The 22,928-nt window shown below is 42.2% G+C and overlaps 1 protein-coding gene across 1 annotated transcript in view; it reads right to left on the bottom strand.

Moving 5' to 3' along the window:
• The window catches only part of STON1 (stonin 1), a 56,210-nt gene that overhangs the window by 13,480 nt on the left and 19,802 nt on the right, over positions 1-22,928 (bottom strand). Inside the window, exon 2 of the mRNA XM_027555210.1 lies at positions 1,758-3,725. Within this exon, the coding sequence (XP_027411011.1) occupies positions 1,758-3,678 (1,921 nt within the window). The 5' untranslated portion in view covers positions 3,679-3,725. The remainder of the gene's footprint in view (positions 1-1,757; positions 3,726-22,928) is intronic.

Here is a 22,928-nt window from a genome sequence, read left to right as displayed (position 1 = left end):
ATAGCACAGCAGGCTATTCTAACAGATAGCCCGTTTTGAAAAACGGGCTTTTTTGCTGGAGGTCTACCCCAAATAAAAACACTTCCTCTGAAGTCTACAGCATGGAGGTCCTACGATGAAATTAAATTTCCCTGAAGGACTAGTCCAGCTGAGAGCTAGTTGAAAGTAGGAAACAATCTTACTTCTCTTGAGCCCCAGCACCTGATGTGGCACTTGGAATACAAAAAGTACTCAATAAAGGTTGGCTTAAATGATGAATGCATCAACTCAAATGCTCCAAACCTGCCCCCAACTTCGTTCCAAAGCCCAGTGTTCTGCTAGAAATAACTGAACTAAAACAGGGAGCAGCCCTAATTTCAAATTTTGCTTTTTTACTTTATGATGCTACACCCACACTAACATACTGTGCCTGCATGCTAAGTCGCTTCAGTCATATCCGACTCCATGCGACCCTATGGACTGTAGCCGGCCATGTTCCTCTGTTCAAGAGATTCTCCAGGCAAGAATACTGGAGTGAGTTGCCATGCGCTCCTCCAGGGGATCTTCCCAACCTAGAGATCAAACCCAGATCTCTTATGTCTCCTGCATTGGCAGGTGGGTTCTTTACCACTAGTGCCACCTGGGAAGCCCCCACTAACTCACTGCTGCTGCTGCTGCTGCTGCTGCTAAGTAGCTTTAGTCGTGTCCGACTCTGCGCGACCCCATAGACGGCAGCCCACCAGACTCCCCTGTCCCTGGGATTCTCCAGGCAAGAACACTGGAGTGGGTTGCCATTTCCTTCTCCAATCACTAACTCACTACTTTAAAATAAATGCAATGCTAGAACTGTCTGTTCAAATTTCTAAACTTCTAGATTCACTGTTTTCTTTGCAAAATAAAAAAAGTAACTGTTTCAATGCTTAATTAAAATTAAAACAACTTGTCAAGATGGTCAAATTGGTCAATTCAGCAAAAGAAATTAACTTGGGTAAAGATAAAAGGCAGTCTTATTTCAAAGTAAAAGTGAAACTGTAAGTCCTAAGTCGTGTTGACTCTTTGTGACCCCATGGATTGACTATACAGTCCATGGAATTCTCCAAGCCAGAATACTAGAGTGGGAGCCTTTCCTTCTCCAAGGGATCTTCCCAACCCAGGGATCGAACCCAGGTCTCCCACATTGCAGGTGGATTCTTTACCATCTAAGCCACAAGGGAAGCCAAAGAATACTGGAGTGGGTTAGCCTATCCCTTCTCCAGCGGATCTTCCTGACCCAGGAATCAAACCGGGGTCTCCTGCTTTGCAGGCGGATTCTTTACCAACTGAGCTATCACTTGAAACAAGGAGGAAGTCTTGGTACTGGCTGAGAATATAAAAGGTTCAGGTATATTCAAGGATGACAGATCTTAAAAGGTTAATTAGGAATCTAAGCTATATGAACAATAATTTTAATATCTGAGGTTGATGTGAAGAGATCCAACTAGAAATTTTCCCTCAGTATCACTATCCATAATAAAATCCTAGCTTCAGATGGTAGTTCTTACGCTATTAAAAAAAAAAAAATTCAGTTAAACTTATCTGGTAGAAATAGGTATAAAGGGACAAAATAAGTCAGTTGTTTGACTAAATGTTCCATCTCCCACCCACTGATGCACTGATGTAATAAGCATGGCCTTAGCTAACTGACATCATCTGCCTCAGTCTGGTTTCAACCCAAGGAGAAGGGTGAAAACATTTAAGAGATTTCATATGAAAATCAGCTTAGTGTGTTGAATATTTACTTGAATTTTTATCAGGAAGCCGGTCTATCTTCCATACCACAGCCCGGTAGGCACTCTCATATTTTGCAGACCCCACCGTGACCTGTATGACAGGTTCAGATTCAAGTTCGTGTAAACTCCCCAGACACGCCCGGCGGTTCATTTTGGCTTTCAGGGACTTCTGCCTCTGGAGGTTCATGGTCCAGAGGGCCTTGATCCACTGAGACGGGACAGGAAAGTGTATCATTATGTTGTCACAGGACCTCAAGGAACCGGCATGGGATGGTCTCTGGACCAACGGGGCCATGTTGACAAAGGCCTGAAGCTCCACATACGCCCCCTGGACAACCACTACCGACTTCAGGGAAAAGGGAAGATCTTCCCCGCTGTGCGAAGTTTTGAAACGCATCAGCTCAAACCTGCAGGCATCCAGAGGTACAAACTTAATGATTCTTGATTGCTCAAATTCTTGTGCTTTTACACACTTATGAAAATGATAGTCAAGAATATCAATCCCCTTCTTTTCTGGATCTTTCTCAAAATAGCGTTCATTTCGCTTCTGTAGCTCATGGTCATTCAAGGTTAAAAAGCATTCAGTGTTGCCATTCACAAAGCAGAGGCAAGAGATTTGAGTTATCACAGCGCTTTCAACCAATTTTCCTTCTTCTTTAGTGATTTTACCCCAAAAATTGTCCACAATTTCCAGGAAAATTTCTTGCTCCTCATAGTTTTTCTTTGGTTTTGAAACAGCTGGCAGCCTTATCAGCTCCTCCTCCACAGTGGTCAGAAAGTCGAGGAAGTCATGGTACTCTGTGGACCCCAACTTCAGCATTTGTTCTATGTCTGGTTCATGAACTACTTCTGTCTTAGAATGATATTTCCTTTTTTCTGTGTAAGACACATGTTCAATCTTCACAGTATGGATTTTTCCTGCCATACTAAAGTTCTCAACTTTGGGTTCAGAAAGCCTGCAGTATGGATCGAGCTGTAACTCTTTAAATGGTTTTTCTAACCCCTTCTCATAATACATTTGTAAAATTCCTCCAGGTAAGACTTTTAGAAAAATTGGCCCCCACTGACGGGAAGACATCATGTTCTTCTTCTCTGGAATTCTCATCATGAAAGACCATCCAGCTTTTGGCTGACTCCTGAAGAGCATGTGGGGGACAAAGGAAGAGGCAGGGTCTTCAGCATACAGACACTGCATAGACAAATTTCCAAATGAGTCTTGGTTCTCAGCTGATTGGAGATATTCAAGCTTCTCACAGATGTAGTTGAGTGAACATTGATTTAAGCCTTTTTGATCCACAGGCACCTCTTTGTCTCTTGATGGGAAGATCTTTCTGCTTCCTGGAGGGTCAAAGGTGAGCTGGGAAGCACTGCCTTCATCTTTCCAAAACGGACTTGAAAAGGCACAATCCTCCCGAAAATACTGAAATTGGGGAGTATCACTTTGGAACCCTTCAGCCTGGTGAGGGCTCATTTCATCTGCAAGACCCACTTTGGAGGCTGGATGTATACATGAGTGGTCGCTGGGTAAGGAAGCTTGGGAGAAACAGGTTGGCTTAGTAGCCAATGAGGAAGAACCTGTTGCTGTTGTAAGTGGACTGTTTGAAGATGATTCTGGAATAGGATAAAGCACATGAGTCCCTGCTTTGGGGATGCCAGGAAAACCTGGGAAGTCTTTGGTAGGTGTAGAAAGAGGAGAGTTACTTGGAGGTCCTGGACTGAAGTAAAAGTCTATGATGGGAGAGGAGAGAGGGGTGCTGCTGGTAGAGGAAGATCCACTGGGAAATTCCTTAGCGCCAGAAAGGTTCAGTTTAAGTCCATTTGGCCGACAAATGCCTTGATTCTCCAGAGGGAAATTCTTTGACTTTTGAGAAGACTGAAAAGTGGGGTCATCATCAAATGTGACCCAGTTGCCTGGGTTCGTGGAACACATCTTTGGGATCAGACTGTGGTCTTGCCAATGAATCAGATATGTTGTCTCTGTTAAAGGAGAAAGAGAAAATAATATAAAATGAGGGGGAAAAATTCAAGTTACTAGAGGTCTTCATTCTGAGAAATACTTGGATTTTAAAATATCCAGATTTATAGATTAACTGAGTTTAAAGAAATGCTTGAAACAGTACAGTTTGATGGCTGAATGGATTAAAAAAAAACAAGATCTAAATGTACATGGTTTATAAGAGACCCACTTTAGATTTAAAAAATACACAGGCTGAAAGTGAAAAGATGGAAAAAGATATTCTATGGAAACAGAAACCAAAAGAGAGCAGGGGTGGCCATACTAATAGGGCAAAATAGACTTCAGGTCAAAACCTGTCACAAAAGCCAAAAAAGGGCATTATATAATGAAAAAAAGGTCAGCTCACCAGGAAGATATTATAAGTACATATAAACCCAACAACAACGCACCCAAATATATGAAGCAAACATTAAAAAACTGAAGGGAGAAAAAGACAGCAACACAATAATAGTAACAGATTTCAATACTTCCATTTCAATAATGGATAGAACAACCAGATAGAAGATCAATAAAGACATGCTGCTGCTGCTGCTGCTGCTGCTGCTGCTAAGTCGCTTCAGTAAAGACATAGAGGACTTGAACAACACTGTAGACCAAATGAACCTGACAGATATATATACAAAATATTCCACATAATAGCATCAGAATACACATTCTTCTCAGACACACACATAACATTCTTCAGGATAGATCAGTTAGTTTACAAAAAAAGCCTCAACAAATTTAAAAAGATTGAAACCATATCAATTATCTTTTCCAATCACAACAGAATGAAACTGGAAAAAAAAAACTGGAAAATTCACAAGCAAGCAGAAATTAAGCGATACACTTTGAACAATCAAGGAGTCAAAGAAGAAACTGAAAAGGAAATTAGAAAATAAGACAAACGAAAATGAAAATACAACATACCAAAACTTATGGGATGCAGCAAAAGCAGTACTAAGAGGGGAGTTTACAATGATAAACACTTACATTAAAAAAGAAAAGTGAAAGTAATAGCTGCTCAGTTTTATCTGACTCTTTGTGACCCCATGAACTGTACTCTACCAGGCTCCTCTGTTCATGGAATTCTCCAGGCAAGAATACTGGAGTGGGTAGCCATTCTCTTCTCCAGGGATTAAAAAGAAGAAAAATCTCAAATAAATAACATGTTATATCTCAAGAAACTGGATGAGAAAACAAACTAAGCCCAAAGTTAGCAGAAGAAAGGAAAGAATAAATGTTAGAGCAGAAATAAATGAAACAGGGAACAAAAAATTTTTAAAAATCAATGAACCAAGTGCTGATATTTTTGAAAAGATCAACGTTGACAAACTTTTAACTAGACTGAGAAAAAAAGAGAAAATAATCAAATCAGAAATCAAAGAGGAAAAAGAATAAATACACGTATAACTGAATTACTTTGCTGTACATCTGAAACTAACACAACAATGTTAATCAACTATACTCCAAAAATAATTTTTTTTAATAGTTAATCAATCCAAGAGGAGACATCACAGAAATAAAAACTTATTATAAGGGACTGTGTGTGTGTGCTCAGTCGTGTCCCACTCTGCAATCCCATGGACTGTAGCCCACCAGGCTCCCCTGTCCACGTAATTTTCCAGGCAAGAATACTGGAATGGGTTGCCATTTCCTACTCCAGGAGATCTCACGGACCCAGGGACTGAATCTGGGTCTCTTGCATCTCCTGCACTGGTAGGCAGTCTTTACCGCTGTGCCACCTGGGAAGTCCCTGTAAGGGACTACTACTATGAGCAATTCAGTTCAGTTCAGTTCAGTTCAGTCGCTCAGTCGTGTCCGACTCTTTGCGACCCCATGAATCGCAGCACGCCAGGCCTCCCTGTCCATCACCAACTACCGGAGTTCACTCAGACTCACGTCCATCGAGTCGGTGATGCCATCCAGCCATCTCATGCCAACAAAGTGGATAACCTAGAAGAAATGGGTAAATTCCTAGAAACATTCATCTACTAAGACTGAATCATAAAGAAATAGAAAATATGAACAGCCTATAATTAGTATGGAATTGAAACAGTAGTCAAAACCTTCTCCCATAAGTAAAGCTCAGACACACATGGCTTCTCTTAAGAATTCTACCATTTAAAGAATTAGCAGCAACCCTTCTCAAACTCTTCCAAAAACTGAAGATGAGGGAAGACTTCAAAATCACTTTATGAGGCCAGCATTATTCTTATACCAAAGCCAAAGATACTATAAGAAAACTAGAAGCCAAAAAAATCCTCAACAAAATACTAGCAAATCAAATTAAATAGCAGGTTAAAAGGATCATACACCATTATCAAGTGGGATTTATCCCTGGGATGCAAGAATAGTTCAACAAATGAAAATCAATCAATATGATATACCATATTAACAGAACAAAGAATGAATATCATATGATCATCTCAGTAGATGCAGAAAAAACATTTTACAAAACTCAATATCTTTTCATAATAAGAAATCACATAATAAACTAGGAGTTGAAGGAAATTACCTCAACACAATAAAGGCCACAAATGAAAAGCCCACGACTAATATATTCAATGGGAAAAAACTAAAAGTTTTTCCTCTAATGTTAGAAACAAAGCAAGAATGTCCACTCTTACCACTTCTATTCAACACAGTACTAGAACTCCTAACCAGAGCAATCAGGCAAGAAAAAGAAATAAAAGGCATCCAAATCAGAAAGCAAAGAGATACACTGTGTCTGTTTGTAGATGTTATGATCTTACATGTAGAAAACTCTAAAGATTACATTCACACACATACACACACAAACTTAGAATAAATGAATTCAGCAAAGTTGCAGGATACAAAAGCAACATACAAAATCAGCTGCATTTCCATACACAAACAATTAACAACCCAAAAATAAAACTGATAAAAATAATTTCATTTACAACAGCATAAAAAAACTTTAGGAATAAACTTAACTAAAGAGGCAAAAGACTTGTACACTGAAATCCACAAAGCATTATTGCAGAAAGAAACTAAAGAGACTCAAATAAATAGAAAGACACCCTATGTTCACAGATTGGAAGATTTAATTAATATTGTTAAGATGTCCATACCACCCAAGTGACCTACGGATTTAATGCAAAATCCCAATGACCTTTTTTGCAGAAATTAAAAAAAAAAAAGCAATCATAAAGTTTTTATGGAATCTCAAAGGCCTTTGAATAGCCAAAACAATCTTGAGAAAGATAAACAAAGTTGAAGGCTCCACACCTCCTGACATCAAAACATATACAAAGCTTCGGTAATCAAAGCAATATGGTACTGGTATAAAAACCAAAAGACCAACAGAACAGAATCTAAAGCTCCCAAGTAAACTGATACATATATGGTCAAATGATCCTCTTTAAGGGTGCCAAGATAATACAATGGGAAAAGAACTGTCTCTTCAACAAATTGTGTGGGGAAAACTGGATATCCATAGGAAAGGAATTGATCCTCGTCCAAGCAAAAATAAAGCTCCTTGTCGGACCCTTATTCTACACCATATAGGAAATCAACTAAAAACGAATTAAAGACCTAAACACAAGTCCCTGAAGCTATAAAACTCCTGGAAGAAAATATAGGGAAAAAGCCTCATGACATTGGTCTCGGTAACGATTTCTTGCGTATGACACCAAAAAGAAAATAAAAGTGAAAACAGACAAGTAAGACCACATCAAACTAAAAAGCTTCTGTACAACAAAACAAATAATCAACAGAGCGAAAAGGTTAATATATGGAATGGGAGAAAATATTTGCAATCTTACATGTGATGAGGAGTTTAATATCCAAAACATGTAAGGAACTCCTTCAACTTGATAGCAAAAAACAAACTAGTAATCCAATTTAAAAACGGGCAACATACTTCAATAGATACTTCTTCAAACAAGATATATAAATGGACAACAGGTATATAAAAGGTACCCAACATCACTAAATAGCCAGGGAGAGGCAAATCAAAGCCACAATAAGATCACCTTACACTTGTTAGGATGGCCATTACCAAAACAAAGAAAAATAACAGATGACAAAAACCCACACACTAAACACACAAAAAACAACAAATGTTGGCAAGGATGTGGAGAAGTTAGAACCCCTGTGCATTTCTGGTGGATTGTAAAATGCAAAACAGAAGTTCTCAAAATTAAAAAACAAAAAACAAAACTACCATATGATCCAGCAATCTTACTTCTGTGTATTTATTCAAAAGAATTGGAAATGGGCCCTCAGGTTCATGCACTCCCACATTCATTACAGCATATTCACAATAGAGGTGATAACAACCTAAATGTCCATCATCTGATGAATGGATTTTAAAAGTGTGGTATATACTTACAGTGGAATATTATTCAGCCTTAAGAAGAAGGAAATTCAGACACATGCTGACATGGATGAGCCTTAAGGATATAGTGTTGAGTGAAATAGGCCAATCACAAAAATACAAACATTGTATGATTCCACTTATGTGAGGCATCTCAGTTAGTAATAGGAAGGAGAATGGCGGTTACCTGGGGCACCAGGGAGAGGAAAAAGGGGTGTTTCTGCTCAATGGGTACAGAATTTTAGTCATTCAAGATGAACACGTTATAGAGATCTGTTGTCCAACAACGTGCAATAGTTAACAATACTGCACTGTACACTTAGATTTTTGATAAAAGATTTTAAGTGTTAATTTGTTAAGTTTTTAACTATGATTTTAAAAACTGCAACACCTTTGAATTCAAAAAGTCTTTATCTGAATGACTACTATGTAGTTAGACCTTGTCAGTGCTGTAGAAAATACAGGAGAATATAAAAACCCAATTTATAATGAACTATAACCCACTGACAGCTCCAAAGGTTTATAGTTTACAGCACTTTCAACTTCACAGTCTCATTTATCAAAATAACCTTGGGAGGTATACATCATTATTCCCATTTCATAGTTGAGATTGCTTGGATTTAGACTCATTGCCTGAAGTCACCCAACTGGTAAGAGACAGAACTAGGATTCTTTTTTTTTAATAATAGACTTATTGACATATAATTCACATACACAAAATGACAATTTACTGATGTTTCATTCAGCGATATCCAGAGTTGAATGAATGCTCTAATTCCAGAGCATTCTTATCAATTTAAAAATAAACTATGAGCAATCACTCCCCATTCCCCTCCTCCCCCAGGCCCTGGCAATCTACTTTCTTTTCCTATGAATTTGCCCAGTCTGGACATTTCATCTCAATAGAATCTACAGCATGTGGCCTTTTGTGTCTGGCTTCTTTCACTCTGCATAATGTTTTCATTCAAAGTTCATCCGTGTCATGGCATGTTTCAGAACTTCATTCCTTTTTGTAGCTGAGTAATAGTTCATCATGAGAATATCCCACATTTTGTTTATCCACTTATCGGTTGAGGGACATTTGGTTTGCTTCTATTTTTTGGCTATTATAAATAATCCTGCTATGAACATTCGTGTAGAAGCTTTAGTGTGATCATTTCTATATGCCTAAGCTTAGAAAGAATCAGAATTTGAACACGGGTCACCTCATCCTGATCTAGTACAGCAAAAATTATTCAAAGTATTCTAATGGTATCAGAGGAGAGAGGCATATAGGCCCCAGCATGGAACTAGGGGCTGAGTACCCAAATGCTGGTCACTGCTCTGCCACTCACAAACTGTGTGTTAAGCCACTCCAGACATTCAGTGATTAGAGAAGAATAATCTATGAGGTCATTTCCAACTCTACAATAATGCTATGGTGGTTGACATCCAACTAAATTTTTTTTTAAGCAGAAGGTGTGTTACCACTGGGATTTTTGACCAAACTTCCAAACTGACAGAAAATAAAACTCTGATATGAAAAATATCAAAATCTGTTGGAGCAAAGCCCATGAGAAAGGCACATTTTTCTCCTTGTGCAGTCTGCTTCCTCATCTCTCCTTGTGGATAATGAAGGCTCAACCAATGCAATCATTCAAGCTTGGAAAAGAGCCAACACAAAGAGAGGAAGGGCCAGGGGCTCCACTGGGGACAGGCCCGCTCAGTGTTGTCATTTGCTAAATCTACACATTCTCAAGGGCACAGAAACACCCGGAGCAGCAGCAGTCAGGCCAGCTGGCTCCCTCTGGAGAGCATTCATTGTCACTGGCCTTGGGCTAAAGTTGCCATAAAGCACTTTCCCTCCGAAGCACGAACAGCAGTGTTTTCATGGGATGCAGCCAGGAGGCTCAGACGGAGGATATCGGCAACAATATCTCTTGATCCATCCCATCCAATGTTCTTCAGAAGGAATCCAGCCAAAATAATTCTTCATATAGGGTGAGAGTTTGGGTAAATATTTGCTTTAGTTGGGTTTATTAGAAATAAATAAAAAGAGAACACCAAGGGAAAAAATAGCTCAGCTTCAGACTGAACTCTATTTCTAACCTACACCAAACATTTTACTTCATTCATTTTCCATTGGGAGCTTCCACAAATTGAAGGTGATACTGGTTTCATCAGTTTTTGCTTATTATGGCGGGGGGTGGCGGGGGGGAGTGACTTCCATAAGCTAAATAAAGAAATCAGTCTCATTACTTTTTAAGTGACCCTTGAACTTCTTAAAAGCACACCTTGCCAAAAAATCTACCTTGAAGGCAAAATCTTTGCAAAGTGCTCTCTTAGCCTTCTGTAGGACTATTCCACAAGGAGGAACACAGCGAATATAATTTAAGTTTAATTCAACCAAACAGAATTGTGCCCAACAGGAACCCAACCTTTCATCCCTGTTGAAAAGAGCACTCAGATGGGCTCTGAGGTTCTGGCTCCCTGTGGTCCAGGACAGGTTTGCTTCCCACCTGCTCCTCTTTCTCCTCTTCTGTATCCCTCCACACCCTTCCTTATCAGTCCTTTCTACCTTTTGCCCTTTTCCTCTCTATATGACCTCATCTTTCTATTTTAGTCACAAAGTTCTAGTTCTCCACCCCAGGCAGTTTTGCTAAAGTCAACAACTAACCTGAATTCCATCCAGCACTTACCTTCTCTCCTGACCCATCCCCACTACCAGCAGGGAAAGGGGGCCACATCTTGTCCACAGCGCTGTCCAAGGCCCAGGGAGGGATGAGAAAGCTCAGAGTGGAGAGATCTAGAATGTATCTTCTTTTAATCATCTGCAACTTCTCCCCATCCAATGCCTTGGATTCAAGGCACTGGAATCCAAAAGTATTCAAGCAATAACACCTATTTAACCTCAGTATTTTTCTTCCTGACTTGCAAATGGAATAGGATCTAAATCTATGTCTCCCAGAGGGTCCAAGTTCTACCACTCCAGAGCCCTTTTAAGAGCAACATCTCAGCACCTCAGGGAAGGAGAGGGAAGCCTGGTATGCTGCAGTCCGTGGGGTTGCAAAGAGTCGGACATGACTGAGCAACTGAACAACAAAAAGTAACTGCTTTACAAAGTTGTGTTAGTTCTGCTGTACAACAAAGTATACAGCTACACGTAAATATGTGAATCAGCTATACATATATTCCCTCCCTCCTGAATCCCCCTCCTATCCCGCCCCTCTACCCTCTAGGTCATCATAGAGCACCAAGCTGAGCTCCCTGCACTATAGCTTCCCACTAGCTATCTATTTCACACATGGTAGTGTATATATGTCAACCCTACTCTCCTGATTCATCCCACTCTCCCCTTCCCACCATGCCCACATATCTACTCTGAGTCTCTATTCCTGTCCTTCTAGTAGAAAAATGGTACAACATCTCATTTAAACTTTACAACAATCCCAAGATGACCAAAGCATTGGAGAGCCTTCTCCAAAGTCAAGATCTGGTTAGTGGAGAGCTGGGAATCCAGGACTCTGTGCACCAAGTCCCAGCTGCCTTCCTCTGAAGCAAAGATTCCCCTGGTTTGACTGCCTGGCTTTCTCCTCAGCATTCCATCCCACCCCACACGCCCTGATCCTTTCAGAGATCTGTTTTTCAGTCAATCTGGATTATCCTGAAATTCCTAGAAGACAATTCCAACCAAACTTCAGCAAACAGGGTAAGACACCAAGACTCCAAACGAGGCACAGATAGAAAAGGAAAATGCATCATGGTGAAAATTTCTAGCAGTCAGTCTCTGAGGTTTAAAGGTTTCCAGGGGAGCATGTTTGCTTCCTCTTTATTAGGGAACTATTAAGACTATTCTTTTCAACTGCTTATTTTCAAAGCAGCATCAGAGTCCAGTGAACTTAAGAACAAATTAAAAGCCAATGCACATGCTTACTCACGCTGGGAACAGCAAGGTTGTAGGTAGGACAGTGGTTTTCAACCTCTTACCTCAACACATGGGGCAGGTGGACTCAGAAACCTAGCACACTCCCTTGGCTGTACCAGGCATTTAACAAGCTCTCAAAATGTCTAGGGAAGCCCTAAAATTATTAATTATCAGCACCATGATAAGTGTTAGGTCAGCAAAGGAGGGCCTCAGGCCACAACAAAAATGAAAAAAGCTGTATTTACATATAATTCTCGTACCCAACCCCTTCTTCCACCGAAGAAATTATACCAGGAGAAAGACAAATGTTATATGCTATCACATCTCTTAAAAAGTAATACAAATGAACTTATTTACAAAACAGAAACAGACTCACAGATACAGAAAACAAACTTAGAGTTACGAAAGGGTGAGGGAGGGAGAAACTGGGAGTATGGGATTAACAGATGCACACCAACATATTAAAATAGAACAAATAGTAGAAAAGAATTTACTGTATAGCACAGGGAACTATATTCAGTATCTTGTAAAAAACTATAATAGAAAAGAATCGAAAATATATAGAGATATATACACATATATGTGTAATTGCATTACTTTGCTATATTCCTGAAGCTAACACAATATTGTAAATCAACAATACTTCAGCTAAAAAAAATAAAAATTAAGAAGTCATACTGGAATTCTTATAAAAGTATTACGGAGATCCATAAAGTAAATCTCTACAATGCCCTCCCCAGTTCAAAGTAACACTGAATTTAGAGTTAGGCAGAAATGGGAGGTATTCTGTTCAATTAACTGCACCAAAAACATTTATCAAGTACCTAGTAAGTCTCCTTGGTCTCATGATCTCCTAAGGACTGTATGTAAATAATCTTATTTAATCCTTGAACACCATGAGGAGTTGATATAATAATATAATACAAATGTATATGGGCTTCCCTGGTGGCTCAGCAGTGCAGAATCTGCTTGCAATGAAGGAGACACAGGTTCAATCTCTGAGTCAGGAAGATCCCCTGGAGAAGAAAATGGTAACCCACTATAGTATTCTTGCCTGGAGAATTCCATGGATAGAGGAGCCTGGTGGGCTAGAGTCCAAGGGGTTGCGAAGAGTCACACATGACTTAGCGACTGCTGGGGCTGCTGCTGCTAAGTCGCTTCAGTCGTGTCCAACTCTATGCGACCCCATAGACGGCAACCCACCAAGCTCCTCTGTCCCTGGGATTCTCCAGGCAAGAACACTGGAGTGGGTTGCCATTTCCTTCTCCAATGCATGAAAGTGAAAAGTGAAGTGAAGTCGCTCAGTCGTGCCCGACTCTTAGCGACCCCATGGACTGCAGCCTACCAGGCTCCTCTGTCCATGGGATTTTCCAGGCAAGAGTACTGGGGTGGGGTGCCATTGCCTTCTCCGGACTTAGCGACTAAACCACCACAAAATTATACATGTATATATATAATATTACCGTTTTTTTAGAAAAGGAAAACAAGGCTCAGAGAGGTTAAGCTACTTGCCTAAAGTCACCCAGCCAGGAAGAGGCAGACCTGAACTGTGACCTGGGCTGTCTGATTCCAAAGTCTATGCCTGATAGCATCCACCAGCCCAGAGATCCAAGGACTTGCCAGTGTCACCCTGTCCCCCTTCACTAAGGAGAAAGTTCTAGGTCAGGAGCTACCACTTCCTGGAGCCTGGAACTCTCTGACCTGAAGGATGCTGTTCTCACCTGAGAAGAGCCTGTTTCTCCACAAAGTGCATCCCAAGTGACTGCCCCGGGACATAAGGCTGTGGGAAAGACAAACTGAAACAGCTGTTCTAAACAAAAACAGCTGAGGAGCAATTTGGGTCAAATCTGAGAGCAGCTTTCACAACTCACTCTGCTCTACTTCTGGTCCCTTTCTGACTGCCTCAACTGGACATCCCACTCTTGGTGATGCAGACTGTTCAGACTTGCTGCCCAACACGTACACTGAGGTCCACCCTCTCCTCTGGTGACCATCTTGGTTCACTAAGTCCCCGCATTCATCCCTCCTCTCATGCCAGCCCCAACCCCTCTAGTCTCAAGGGTCTACTTCTGTGTTCTTGCCTGTTTTCCTTTGCTTTTCTTCAGAAACTATTGAAGTCAAGTGTAAATACAAACTTCTACCTTTCACTGCAGATGGTCAAACAAAACCAGATTAGCGGCACTTGGTTATTGAATCAGCACTCCAGGGGGTATGCAGCTGTACCCTCTGTCGAATGTCAGTGGGTCACCTGTGAAGGCCACCACCCTCCAGGACTATCTCTAGGGTCTGGCTTCTCTGTCTCTGCCAGGTGCTGAAGAGGTACCCAGCAGAGCTCAGGGAAGCGACCCCAGCACCTAGCAGTAGCCTCCTGCGCTCAGCCCCGCCCAAGCTGTCCTAGTCCGGCTGACTCCTACTCAAGCCCCATGAACACATCAGGACCCTAAGCAATGCCCTCGCCTCTGCAGGAGGTTGAATCTAGTCCTTTATGCCAGTGACTTCTTTGCTCTACAGCAATGCTGCATAATCAAGAGAAAGAATGTCTTCATGTCAATTTCTGTGTGGTTTCATTGGCTGCCTCCCAAATAAGGAATTCTTTCATTCTCCACAATGTCTGACTCCCCAACTGCAATAATGGAACCAGGCTGGAGCTGTGTTTGAAATAAAACAGTCTCCCTCTTGTTTTGTGTGGCTGGAGGTCTGCAATCTAGTTACTCTCTTTGCATTGGGGATTTACATCCCAGAAACAAAGCCAAAATCAGGGACAGCCCAGGGTGCAAAATGCATCTGTGAAGAATCTCTTTAAAAGTGTTTAAGAAAGAATTTAACAGAATTAAATTCTGTTCTTAAAAGAATTTTCTATGAAAGTGTTTACACTCTCAGCTTAAGTCACAGGAAAGGTGTCCACTGCATGTATTGAATATATTACTAGTACGTATGTTCTGCAGCCCATAATACTTAATCACAAACACATGCGGCATTTAGTTCAGCTGTGTGACAGGAAATACCATTTGTAAAATATTAAACTGCAGCAATATGTATCTGTGTCTTTCAATATTATCCATGCTGGCTCCCTTTCTACATGTGGATGGTGGTTGTAAGGTTAAAACCTAAAAACCTGGGACCCACAACCCAAGACTCAGTCACTCTGTACAAGTGGTTCTCAACTACAGGGATTTAGTTTTCCAAGGCACATGTGGCATTTTCTGAAGACATCTTCGGTCTTTATAACTAGGGAATGGGCAGGGGCTGCTGTCATTTAGTGAGAAGACGCTGTTCAACAGATCCTCTAATGTACAGGACAGCCCCAAAGCAAAGAATTATCCAGCCCAACGTATCAATAGCACCAAGGATGAGAAATCCTGCCCTGTACTGAGGCCAGTGAGCTGAGTGTGGTGAGCAGGGTATCTACTCTCCCACATATGTCTACCTTATGGACAGTGAATCGGGGGCTTCGGTTCGGGGCCTGCCTGAGGTGGTACATCTGGAAAACAGTGCTGTCAGAACTGAACCCTGTGTTGGGCTCTAAATCTCCTGCTCTTTCTACTACATCACACTGTCTACCAGAGCAGGAATCGGGATAAGAGAGAGAGATTTACAACAGCCAAGACATCGAAGCAACCTAAGTATCTACTGGCAGATAAATAGATAAAGATATGGTACATACACACAATCCAATACTACTCAGCCCAAAAAAAGAAGTGATATGCCACTTGCAGCAACATGGAGGGACCCAGACACTATCATACCAAGCGAAGTCAAAGACAGATATCATATGACGTCACTTATATGTATAAGCTAAAAAATGACACGGATTTATTTACAAAACAGAAATAAACTTAGACATAGAAAACAAACTTAGAGTTATCAAAGGGAGAATGGGGGGGAAAGGGACAAATTAGGAGTTTGAGAGCAGTAGATACAAACTACTATATATAAAATAAACAACAAGGTTCTACTTTATAGCATAGGGAACTATATTCAATATCTTTCAATAAACTATAACAGCAAAGAAAAATAAATAACAGTGATATACACTCAGTTCAAAAAATAAAACAATACAAAAATGCATAAAGAAAAGTTAATTCTTTTCCATTTATTTTCACTCCACTATTGTAATTCGGTGAAAAGCACAATACGTATCTTTCCACACTGTTTCCATGTTCATACACATATAAACACACATATATATACACATATGGAAGTTTCATTTTAGAACCATACTATACATGCTCGCTTTTTAAAATATCTGCTTAGTAGCAATATTGTGGGAAATTCCCTGGCAGTTGGTTAAGACTCTGCTTTTACTGTCCAAGGCCTAGGTTCGATCCCTGGTTTGGAAACCAAGATCCCACAAGATGTGCAGTACAGTAAAAAAAAAAACAAACAAAAACAGACATTCCTCTAGTTCAATAAATATAGATCTAACTTTAAAAAAAAAAAAAAAAACAGGAGGGCAATAAAGGGATATTTTAAAAGAATACTTGACAGGACTTGGACACCAAATGTGACCTAGAAAACAGGGGAATGGGGAAGTCTGACATCAAGAAGTAGAGACACAGGAGAGGCCAGAAGAGGAGCTGAGTTGCACACATTGGTGAGGCCTGAGGCAGATCCAAAAGGAAACACCTAGCAAGGAGCTAGAAACCCGGACAGTTCCTGGAGAGAAAACAGGGGACCAGACATGTAGATTTAAGGGTCTTTCTTGGATAGACGAGAGCTGAACGCAGGAGAGAAAGAGAGAGGCCCCGGGGTGCCTGAGGCTGAGTACTGGGTCACCTTATTGGAAGAAGAAAATAAAAGGAAAAAGGAAGATGCACCCAAAAGGCAAAAAAGCAGGAGGTGCAGGGACCCCCAAGGCAGAAAGTGTGTCTTCATGGGACCCTTGAAGGGCTGCAGGAGGCAGTATAATAGAGACAGACAATCTCTGTGATTAGGTCCAGGGTGACCGGGTAGGGCTGAGGCCAGGCTGCCAGTTAGGAAGCAAAGGGAGCATGAGTGCTGGGGGCCCATGGGCAGAGGCTGGGCTCTATCTTGACCACCTTCCCCATCTCAGTTCCTGGGTTTCTGCGGGCTGTGTTGTTTCCCTCGTGGACTGATTCCTGGCAGCCTGCCTCTTCATACCCTACCTACCTTCTGGGCTCAGGAACACAAAAAGGCCCAAGGCCTCCCACTCTCGGAAAAATCCAGCCCACCCCTGGCCATGGGGAGGCGGCAGACAAGTGAGCCCTCGAGCCTCTGAGGGCCTGTAAACAAGGCCTGCTTTCAGGGCTGCCTTCTGGTATTTATATGGCTGTGGGTCCCCCAGTGGGAAGAGCCAGGCTTATGAGCAAGGGTATTATCTTCATAGGGCCACCAGGGCAGGGCTGGGTGTGGGACCCCATGGTTATTAGATGGCCCCTCCTGGATTTGGATTCTGAGTTCTGAAAAAGATGTGGGCTAAAGTTAGCTGCAAGGGGCCTGGCTCAGATCACACATCTTAAACATGCAAATCTCCTCCTTCCCCTCTTCCCTGCAGGCTCAGTGGACCTCCTGAAGATAAGCAGAAAGTCCTGGAAGTTTAAAGAGCTACAAAAAGGATCTCTCTCTGGAATTCAGTATTTAGTGGTGGAAAACCCAAAGTCAATCACTTTACTATGAAACTTGGTCAAGTAATTTATCTTAATTACCATGTAATTGCTTTTTTAGTGGTTTGAAAGGAGGCAGGAGCTATATCGCCCAGAAAGGCTGTTTAATGCTTTTAAATGTGACTCCTACCCCCACATTCATCTCACTGCATTCAGACTGGAATCATCTTTATGAGAAGTAAAGAACCATCATCTACCAAAACTGATGCAGGATCTTGATCCTTGGATGCTGGGCTTTGGGGAGCATCTGCCAAATGTTCTGGTACAAATTCTCGTCCCACACATCCCCTGATCATTCATTCAGCTAAGAGGTTAATGGGCCTTCTGAGTGCTGGATCCTGGGAGAAGCACCCTGCATACCACAGGTTAAGACCTGAGTCCCTGGTCATCTGGTTGGGAAAGAAAGGTTTAGTAGTTAAGAGAGATTGTAAATCCCAGTCCTGCCACTGACTTCTGTGTGACCTCGAGCCTCAGTGACATTGATCATCAGCTCCCCTAGGTCTAAAACAGGGATAATAACAGTTAACCTTTAGGTCGGAGAAGGCAATGGCACCCCACTCCAGTACTCTTGCCTGGAGAATCCCATGGACGGACGAGCCTGGTAGGCTGCAGTCCATGGGGTCGCTATGAGTTGGACACGACTGTGCGACTTCACTTTCACTTTTCACTTTCATGCATTGGAGAAGGAAATGGCAACCCACCCCAGTGTTCTTGCCTGGAGAATCCCAGGGACAGAGGAGCCTGGTGGGCTGCCATCTCTGGGGTCGCACAGAGTCGGACACAACTGAAGCGACTTGGCAGCAGCAGGGGCTAAACTGCATCCACCCCAAATTCATTCCTAAACCCCAGGACCTCCAAATGTGACTGTATTTGGAGACAGGGCCTTTACAAAGGTGACTAAGTTAAAGTTAGGGTTAAACCCTGGGGCAATCTGAATGGTGTCCTTTAAAGAAAAGATTAGGACGTGGACTACCCAGATAGGTGATCCAGCGGTTGGGAAACTGCCTGCCAATGCAGGGGACACAGTCCCATCACTGGCCCAGGAAGATTCCACACGCCCTGGGGCAATTTACCCTGTGAGCCACAACTACTGAGCCCACGTGACCTAGTGCCCCTGTTCTGAAATGAAAGAGGCCACTGCAACAAGAAGCCCACGTACCACAACTGCAGAGTAACCCCTGATCACTGAAACTAGAGAAAGCCCATGCACAGGAAGGAAGATCCAGCACAGCTAAAAGTAAACAAACAACATTTTTTAAAGATTTTTTCAAAGGAAAGATTAGGATACATGACACCAGAGATTCAAACACACAAAGAAAAAGTCATGTGAGGACACAGACAGTAACCATCCACAAGCCAAGGAGAGGAGCCTCAGACGAAACCCAACCTGCAGACCCCATGACCTTTGACTTCCAACCTCTGGAACTCTGGGAAATACCTTTCTGTTGTTGGTGCCACCCAGTTGTATAGTATTCTGTTATGGCAGGTGGGACAAACCAAGACAGGGTTCTTGCACATACTAAATAAAGTAACATCTCTAAAACGGTAGGTGCATGGGGGAAAAACATAAGTAGAGGCTGTTATGACTACAGACTGCTGCTCCTAATGTAACCTGTGGTGACTCCTCACAACGGACCACCCCACCATGTTCTCTGTCTCTTGTCTATACAAAGGCTGTACTCTCCCAGACCTCCCCAGAGTCACAAAAGACTGGTTCAAGAATTAATGACTGAGAAAACATGAATATGTACTGATGAATGTAGCAGTTGGGCCAGGAGAACCAGTAACATTTTAAACAGTAAATCATTCATATGGCAGTCACAGAATCTCTAGTTCCTCCCTGAAGTACCTGATGTACACTTCCTGAGTTGTTTTACAGATGCTAAAACCCCTACCAAATGGAAGAAGTAATTACTTGATGACCATGAGTACATGGTCCCCAGAGAGCCCCTATAGAGCCTGAGGATTGATAATGGGAACCCCTGTGAACTGTCCTAATACTTCACCCCATCCACCAAAGAGAGAATTGTGTAAGAGCTGATCACATGTCTTATGACTTCCTCCCCTCAGCTTGCAACTTAAAAATGCTTCCCTGAAACCAATCAGGGCGTTCAGGCCTTTAGAGCATGAGCCACCCTGTTCTCGTTGTATGGCCCTTTCAATAAACCTTTCTCCATTCCAAATTCTAACGTTTCGGTTTATTTGGCTTCACTGTGCATTGGGCACATAAACTTGGGTTCAGCAACACTAAGGTGCTTATAACCTGGAAGGAAAGACCAGAGAAAGCCACTTCAAGTAACAGGCAGCATCTGTTCATCCTCCTGCACTAACGCAGACCAGGAGGTTCAGAGAAGAAAGTCTTAGCTCAGGGGCAAGAGGCTTCCCTCGGAGGGGGCATCTGCTTAGGCAGAGATGTGGGGTGGCAGATCAGACAGCGGTGATCATACCCATCTGCCCACGTGTCTGTGTATTTGGGTCCCACGCCAGCTGACACCAGCATAAGAGAATTTCTCCTGCCTGACTGCATTCACTCCACTACGCAGACAGAAAATCCAGTTATACACACCCTGATCATTACTATGGCAGGTCTCCTCTCTGGCCACCCAAACTGGGGCACAAGCCATGGAGATGACCTCAGAGGTGAACAGGGCTGTGTTTGTTCTCCAATCAAATGTATTTTGGTTTATCCATGGCTACTCTGAGGCCGTTACTGACCACGAAGCTCACCTGGCAACGCCCACATCAGTGGGAATACAGAGGCAGGAAGAACTGACTGACAGAGGGCAAAGTATGTTTGCTTCAAGTCTCGCAACTGCCAGGAATTCCTTAAATGTACATGTGTATAAATATACAAAACTTAAGCAATTCTAAGAATAGGGGAAGATTTTTAAAAATCATTTAGTAAGGTCCTATTTACAAACCAAGCATAGATCATCACCAATTACCCTTGCTCTTAGTCTCAAATGCAGATATCACACACAAAAATAGTATTTGTGTCTCTAAGTCCACAGGGAGTACATGCAAAATATTCATGAATCTTAGCACATTATAAAGGCCATTAAAGGCTAAATGAAGAATTTTGCACTTTGAGCGAAGTATGATCAGAAATGTATAAGTGGCTGTGAACGAATGGATTTACCAACTGACACTTTGAGCAATGGGAGTTGCTTATATATAAACTTAAGGATCTCTAACCTAAGGCAGTTGAGCTTCTAGCAGAGTGACTGCCTTCATCCTAACTTTGAGTCTTCATTTAAATAAGTAACTTATTTAACTTATATGCAGAGTACATCATGCGAAATGCTGGAATGGATGAAGCACAAACTGGAATGAAGATTGCCAGGAGAGGTATCAATCACTTCATATATGCATATGACACCATCCTCATGGCAGAAAGTGGAGAAGAACTAAAGAGCCTCTTGATGAAAGTGAAACAGGAGAGTGAAAAAGTTGGCTTAAAACTCAACATTCAGAAAACTAAGATCATGGCATCTGGTCCCATCACTTTACGGCAAATAGATGGGAAAACAATGAAAACAGTGACAGACTTTTATTTGGGGGGGGGGGCCTCCAAAATCACTGCAGATGGTGACTGCAGCCATGAAATTAAAAGACGCTTGCTCTTTGGAAGAAAAGTTATGACCAACCTAGACAGCATATTAGAAAGCAGAGACATTACTTTGCCAACAAAGGTCCATCTAGTCAAAGCTACGGTTTTTCCAGTAGTTACGTACAGATGTGAGAGTTGAACAATAAAGAAAGCTGAGGGCTGAAGAACTAATGCTTTTGAACTGTGGTGTTGAAGAAGACCCTTGAGAGTCCCTTGGACAGCAAGGAGATCCAACCAGTCCATCCTAAAGGAGATCAGTCTTGAATATTCATTGGAAGCACTGATGCTGAAGCTGAAACTCCAATACTTTGGCCACCTGATGTGAAGAACTGACTCATTAGAAAAGACCCTGATGCTGGCAAAGATTAAAGGTGGGAGGAGAAGGAGACAACAGAGGATGAGATGGTTGGATGGCATCGCCAACTCAATGGACATGAGTTTGCATAAACTCCGGAAGTTGGTGATGGACAGGGAGGCCTGACATGCTGCAGTCCATGGGGTTGCAAAGAGTTGGACACAACTAAGTGACTGAACTGAACTGAATTGAACTTCCAGCCTCCTCACAAAGTGCCCCGGGTGTCCCTGCAGAGACCTGCCCAATGAAGTCCACATGCTCCAGTCAGAACCAGCCAGCAAGGGGCTCACCCAGCCTCTATGATGCTGGTTCTCCAGTGGACATCACCACCTCTGTTCTCCTGCTATACCCACCTCTCCACCAGACCCTTGTACTACTGCTCACAGTCCCCACAGCTGCTTGCCCAGCCGGGGAGCCAGGAGGCCAGTGTTTGGGAGGCTCTGTTCCTCTCTGCTCTGTAAGTTAAAACAAGTCACTGCTAGCAAGTGGTTTCCAAGGGCCCTTTAAACTCTTAACAATCTACAAAGATGAATTCTCCTAAAAAGAGGTCCACAGAGAAGTATGTGCCTCTCTACCAAGAATGTGTCTTCCTACCAAAATGTCTTAGGACTCCTGCAACTACACTTCAGGCTGGAAGTTTTCCAAAAATGGCCACAATAATGTCTCCCGTCTAATGTCCTTCTGAAAGGTCACTCTGTCCCTCCCCCAATGGAAGGAGGGTTCTTTCCCCTCTCCCTGAACCTGGGTGGGTCTTTCACTCCTCTAACCAATTCCATGTGGCAGAAGTGACAATGCTGGGCCTGAGCTGACCCAGAGGCTGCCATTTCCTGCTTGCTGGAGCCCTGAGGCACCACATAAGAATCCCAGGCTACGGAGAAGCCACACTGAGACACCATCTAGACATCAGCCACTCGAGTTTTCAGTGATTCTAGTCCCAGTCACCATCTGGCCACAACAACATGACAGAAAAATCCACCAGCTGAGCCCAGTCAACCCACAAACCAGGAGAGAGAACACTAAATCGTGGTTTTAAGCCTTTACATTTTTTATGTGGTAAGATACATATAGACAAAATTAGCCCTTTTAATCATTTTTAAGTGTACAGTTCTATGACATTAACTATATCCACATTGCTGAGCAACCACCATCCATCTGCAGAATGTTTTCATCTTCACAAACTGAAACTCTGTACCCATTAAACACTAACTCCCCATCCCCCCACATGGTTGCCCCTGGCAACCACTATACTTTCTGCTTCTATGAGTCTGATAAATCTATGTACCTCACATAGTGGAATCATATAGTATTTGTCCTTGTGTCACGAAAGGCTTATTTCACTTAGCCTTATG

This window comes from Bos indicus x Bos taurus, chromosome 11 (assembly GCF_003369695.1).
Source record: "Bos indicus x Bos taurus breed Angus x Brahman F1 hybrid chromosome 11, Bos_hybrid_MaternalHap_v2.0, whole genome shotgun sequence".
Classification (NCBI taxonomy): Eukaryota; Metazoa; Chordata; class Mammalia; order Artiodactyla; family Bovidae; genus Bos; species Bos indicus x Bos taurus.
The sequence above is the reverse complement of the archived record's forward strand: the minus strand, read 5'-3'. Positions and strand labels throughout refer to the sequence as shown.